General features: G+C 41.7%; 1 protein-coding gene across 13 annotated transcripts in view; it reads right to left on the bottom strand.

Annotated features, from left to right (window-relative positions):
- Positions 1-974: 974 nt before the first annotated feature.
- Positions 975-6,000, bottom strand: part of SLC8A1 (solute carrier family 8 member A1) — a 372,676-nt gene continuing 367,650 nt past the window's right edge. For all 13 annotated transcript variants that reach the window (XM_066378417.1, XM_066378420.1, XM_066378416.1 and 10 more), the window contains one exon: positions 975-4,432. In XM_066378417.1, coding sequence (XP_066234514.1) covers positions 4,056-4,432 — 377 coding nt within the window. In that variant the 3' untranslated portion in view covers positions 975-4,055. The remainder of the gene's footprint in view (positions 4,433-6,000) is intronic.

The raw sequence follows: 6,000 nt of genomic DNA, 5'->3' as shown, positions 1-6,000 counted from the left end.
CTACCAGAGGAAATTTGCTATTTTTCTAATTACTTCTACAAATTCTCAGATGTACCCTGAGCTAATCAGCCAATCTCACTTCACTTCAGGTTAGGCTCAGGCGTCCTGGGCTATGGAATCAACAGTGATTCAGGCCCTGTCTGAAAAAGGCCATGTGGACGAAGAGCTTTTATTGGTAATGAGACTACTAGGGGAAAGGTGCCAAATTAGGGGTTCTCATTGTGGATGACAGCCACCTATCATGAAATATACAGTTTTAAGCAATGCCGCAACCCTTCAGATATTCTAAGTTTTTTCTTGTTGCTTCTCCAAGAAAAGAAGAACTATCACTGGTGGCAGGCTTGAATTAGAATCTGTGGAAAAAATTAAAATTAGCGTATAAAAGGTTTAGAATCATTGGGCCATGGCATTTTGCTGAAGGATTGTTAAATAGTCAAGGCTACTCTGGTCAGTAATTACTCTTTTGCCATTTAAAGAAGTAAATGTTGGCAGCTCATTTTATGTTAAATCAAAGATTGGGTCACAGGAAACATATTGTTGATCCAAGAAATATTTAAATTATACCTATTTCCTTCACATATGCAAGTGTTCCACGCATGACTATATATGAATATAATGAGGAATTCCAAAAGTTTTAAAGATGGTCAGGTGAATAATGTGAGTATCAGAAGTGCTTTCCTACTTCTCCACTGTGTACGTCTAAATGACAATTTTATTGGGACTGACTGACTTGATCTAATGCTCTATATGCTAAAAGGTGATCTGATGGGTGCATGTTCTTGGATGCAGGAAGGATGTAGGTAACTAAAGTGGTGCTATATGCTGTAAGAAAACAGTGAAATGGAGAAATGTCCAACATTTATCTCAATCTCAATGGGACGATGTCTCAGGAGAGCCCAGTGTCCGAAGATTGGTTCTTCAAACTAGTACATCTATTTTCTTTCTTTTGGATTAGAATACCAATTGCACAATAATATCTTTTGGGTTTTTATTTCTTTAAAACATAAAAACAAAAAATGACGTAGATGACAATGAGGAGAGAAAACATTCCACACAGAATATGTTGCATCACTAGTGATTAAGTCAGAAACAATTAGAAACTTTATTCGCCGGTGTCAATAATGTGTACCATGTATAAGGAATAGCACAATTTGTGCCTTTCCCCCTAAAGCTGTGCACAATACACACAAAATAAAATAATCAAACAAAATAAAATAATTTTACACAACTATAATTATTCATAAACCCTGAACAACCAGAATCATATTTTCCCTATAACATAAAATTTTAAACAGCAAACAAACCCAAAAGCTTTGAAGTTGAAATTGACCAACAGCAGGAATTTCTCAAAAGTCCCCTGTAGTAATCCCCTGTAGAAATTTGCTATAGGATCACTGACATTCCAAATATGGCTACAAACGAGTGCAAAATCTTTCTAATGTTTAAACAGCTCATATCTCTTGACAATATTTACTTGGTGTTTCTAGGCTAGCTTTCCATTTAGTAACTTTGCAAAAAAAGGGGGGGTGTAGAATGTGCCCTCAAATTAGTTAGGCCACTAGTGTGTTGGGCCATGACAGGTCAGGGGTACGTCTCCAGGACAGAAGAAGAATTATAGAGGTGTGTAGCATGGAAACGTATTGTTGTCAAATAGTTAGAAACCAGGATTATTTGGGTCTTCTCAGTGATCTGGAATACCAACATGATTGCCCTCTTGGTTTAAGAAGGGGTGATGTACTTATCTGCAAGATGGGATGCTTTTCCTAACCTATGCACAGTTTCAATGTGTTTATTTCTAAAAGTTTCATAATTGTGTTTTTCCTTGCAAGATAACTGTTTCCACGTGGCTCGGTTAACTTTTACTCAGGGAAAGAGCAATCACACTCACAGTGAAGCCCCTGAGGGCAGGGGTCTGGGCTGTTCTGTTCATGGTTTACTCCCCAGGAGGTAGCATAATGCCTGGCATATTGAGTGGGAAACCAGCAGTTAATTATTTATTCAGTCACCAACTATTTATTAAATGATGAATGATCTTGATCACTAAGTGGAAGAAGAGAAAATAACACTCAACAGTTTTTATTTGTTAAGTATCATTGAATCAATTCAAAGGGCTTAGAGGTGTCTCCAGGCTGGGAATCTATCGATAGAGACATTTCTGGGAGAGTACCAACATCATTCCATTTTTGATCATTGGTGGATTCACTATCTTGGAATGTGGGTTTATTCACGCTCTTTGGTATTCTGAAACAGAAAAAGCCATTTCTCTTTCAGGGTTCAAAACTTCCCGGTACAATCTCTTTGGGAGGCACTCATCTTCTCCTGTAACTGCTGACCCCTTAGTCACAAGTAGAGAAGACTCACTTTCAAAGACCCATTGGTCAGCTTGGCTTCTTTCCTACTCAAGAACTGCAGGTACAATCAGAGGGGTTTGGACGGTGAAAGAAACAGGGCTCAAAATAGGCTTTTACATAAAAAAATAAACTGAACAAACCAGCACTATCTACCATCTGTGCCAGACAGAGAAGATGTGAAATAAATACTTTAGGGGCAGGGATGTTGTGAGAATGGAGGCTCTCAAAGCCTAGGCATAGACCTAATGCACCTGCTTGTCCACACCTTTCTCTTTGGCCTTCCTGAATCAGCAGGTGATGGTTTAGAGGCCTCTGGTGTGTTCCACATAGCTAATTTTCCATGAAGATACTTTGTAGTCTGCCTGCTGTCCTCTCCATAGCTTTAACTTCCCACGTGACAGTTATTGCTTCTTAGAAATGAATGTGCAGCTCCATGAACAACAAGCCATTTTCTCCTTTTTTATCACTAGTCATAAACTCAGTAACAACACAAAAGTTACAACTCAGGTGAAAAAAAAACTCACTTATGTCTTCAATGTCCAATGAACATTGCTGAATGAGAGAACAGTATATGCTATGCTCTACTATATACAGATAACGCTTTGTTTTGTTTTATTAGTTTTTCATCCATGCACTGTGTAACAGGTATCACAACAACATTCCCAAACAGGCACATGAAGGAGGAGCATATGTTCAGTCATGACCAGAACAGGGTTCTGCAAGCCATGGATGCCTTAGAAAATAAAACCAACAGATGATCTGAGGCAACAGGAACATGGGACTGGGACACATAGTGATGTAAATGGAAAAGGATGATATGCTTTTCTGAATGGGGTTATTCTTCCTGTTTGCAGGAGGGGTGGCGGGCTGGAGGAGGCGGGTGGGGGCTGGGGGGCCTGGGGAGTCAGCTGGGTTGGAACGCCAGAATAAGGGCCTTGCCGATCTCGATCCAGAGCTAAAGAGATACAAAATTAAGGATTTTACATGTTCCTGGGAATCTAGGCACATTATTCCTTTACCTGTTGAACAAGAGTCCTAGGTGCCATCTCTTTAAATCTCAGATGGTCTCTAGAAACACCACTGCTCCTGGCTCCGTGCCAGCTCCCAGGCTGCTTCTCGGAGGTGGCCTCACCTCCGCTCACGTTCCAGAGATAAGCTTGGCCTTACCAACAGAGTGAACACACGCTTCTTTCTTCTTCTGTGCCCATGTGTCCTTTCTTAATCCAAAGTAACGTTTTAAAGGATGTGGGGAAGGGGAGAGTCATCTTAATGACTTAAATTTTTACCAAAAATCCATTTGCATTTAGATTGGTCATCACCTCCCACAAGAGAAGCAAAAACTCTGATCTTCCCAACAAAACAAAACAAAAATAAAACAAAATAAAAGGCAAACATCAACCACCTCCCAACCCCCACTGAAAACAAGCCACAAGAGAAAACAAATCAGACTCAATGGTGTGTGAACCTGGAGAGAACACAGCCCGTCGCGGCCCTGCCTCCGTGACTTGCTCAATGTGACGATGCCCCTGGGAATGGGAGGGGGTGGTTTCTCACTTCAGCCCTAGTAAGTATGCTCTTGAAGCTGGATTCCATCAGCAGGTAAGTGAACATGACAATGTCAGTTTCCTCTGTTCATTGTACATAACTTTTTATGTATATATATGTATATATATATATATAAATTTTCTATATCTGATTGTTCCTTTAGAAGCCTTTTATGTGGCAGTAGGCCTCCAGGGAGGAGAAGAAAATGTACAAGAGCCACAGGAGCACAAAGAGGGAGGATGTGAGGAGCTTGGCAGTCCGGGGCCCACCCAGCTCACCTCCGATTTCAGGCCTCCGCCGATACAGCAGCACCCCCACATTGATGAAAGCAAAAATGGTGAAGAGAGTGACAGAGAAAGCTAGCGTGCCAGGGGACACTTTGAACTGTTCCCCGTTGGCTGCATGGTAGATGGCAGCGATGGACCAGGCCACACCGATTCCCAGGAAGACATTCACTGCATTGCTGCCAGTGACGTTACCGATGGATGCATCCGCGTACTGGTCCTGGGTAGCAGCCACTTTGCTTGCAAATGTGTCTGTGGAGGAAGAAAAAAAAAGGCAATGATACATTAATTAGCCTTTTAAAGGTGTCTGCGGAGTGCTGGGAACTTCAGCTGTGGACTCTAGAATAAACCCGTGGTTGGAAACGAAGTGACCACAGCAGGGCTGTGTCATTTTCTGGAGTCCCAGTGGTATGGCCAGAACAACAAGATCTAGGTGTCAAGACTTGAGGACTCAGGGTTGGCTGTGTCACCGGTGATCTCAGTCAAGTTCTTTACTCACAGATACAACAATTCTTTGTAATACTGAACATTTTTCAGACTGATCATGGCCCATCTACATTAGAATCTGTGGGATCCTTCTTAAGACTGAAAATTACAATGCTCAGGAATCTGGCTTAAAAACATGCCAAAAGATTCTAGATAAACATAGCTGCTGGATCAAAGATGCTCTTGAATCCTTGGAAATACCTTTTGATCCCTTAACTTCCTCATCTATAAACTGGAGCTGATGCTACAGCAAGTCAATAGTGGTGCTGAAACTAATTGAATTATAATAAAAACTGGTATCTGCCTATAGCCTTAGGTGAGCCTGTTTTACCATTCATAAGTTACTGCATTGATAATGATAATTCTGTGTGGGGAGGAAACTTTATAAGTGAGGATGCTAGGCTTAGAGGTGATAAGTAATGGATGAAATGTCACACAGAAGCCATGTCAGGGCTTACGCTCAGGCCTCCTGCTTTCAAGGCAAATGCTTATCCATTGTGTCATCTTACCTTTTACTGTGCCATTGATAGAAATGACCATCTTCCAAGTTCTTTGTTCACTACTTGTTGTGAAGGCCGTATTTGAGACCCTCTGACTCATAAGTACTATAAACCTGGGCTCTACTCTTTAAGAAGTCTGAGTCACTCTTGTCCTGCTCCCTGTCTGCACCATGACTTTCCTGTCTTTAAGAAATTGAGGTTTAGGAAAGTGAGGTAATCTGCAAGGTTCATACACTCAGTCCTGAATGTATCTTTTTCTAATCTTTTAAATTGAGGTGAGTGTCACTATCCCCGAGTGCTATTGTTAAATTGGAATAATATATGTAAAATGTTTCTGTCTGCATTTTCTGTGCCTCCGGTGTGTATGTGAGGGGCCAACCTGTGTATAATGATCAGCTTCCTCCTGCTTGGAGCTGATTGCACCAAGAAACAAACAGTGAATGGAGTGGTACCTCCAGACAGGGGGACCACAGTGGGTTACAAATGTCTGACATCAACCCATGCCCCAACCCTGCCAAGATCACCCAGAAGCAGTAGTGGGTGGCAGACTGAACCAAAGTTAGACTCACCTAGCCACACAAGCAACAAGCCCAAAGGAGGAGTCCAGCAGGCACCAGACCCTGCTGAGAATAACTATGCCCATAGGACAGACAATGCACAGTATCCAATACACGTGACTAAGGTTTACCCTTAGATCCAGTCAGCCTGAAGGGATAAGTTCACCCATGAAAGGGCTAACAGCTTTGAAGACTCACATAGAACAGGAAGGCAAATATAATCCTCAAGAATCATTCCTAGAGCAAGGAACTCAGGTAGCCTGGAGATTAATACCAC

This window comes from Saccopteryx leptura, chromosome 3 (genome assembly GCF_036850995.1).
Source record: "Saccopteryx leptura isolate mSacLep1 chromosome 3, mSacLep1_pri_phased_curated, whole genome shotgun sequence".
Lineage (NCBI taxonomy): Eukaryota > Metazoa > Chordata > Mammalia > Chiroptera > Emballonuridae > Saccopteryx > Saccopteryx leptura.
The sequence above is the reverse complement of the archived record's forward strand: the minus strand, read 5'-3'. Positions and strand labels throughout refer to the sequence as shown.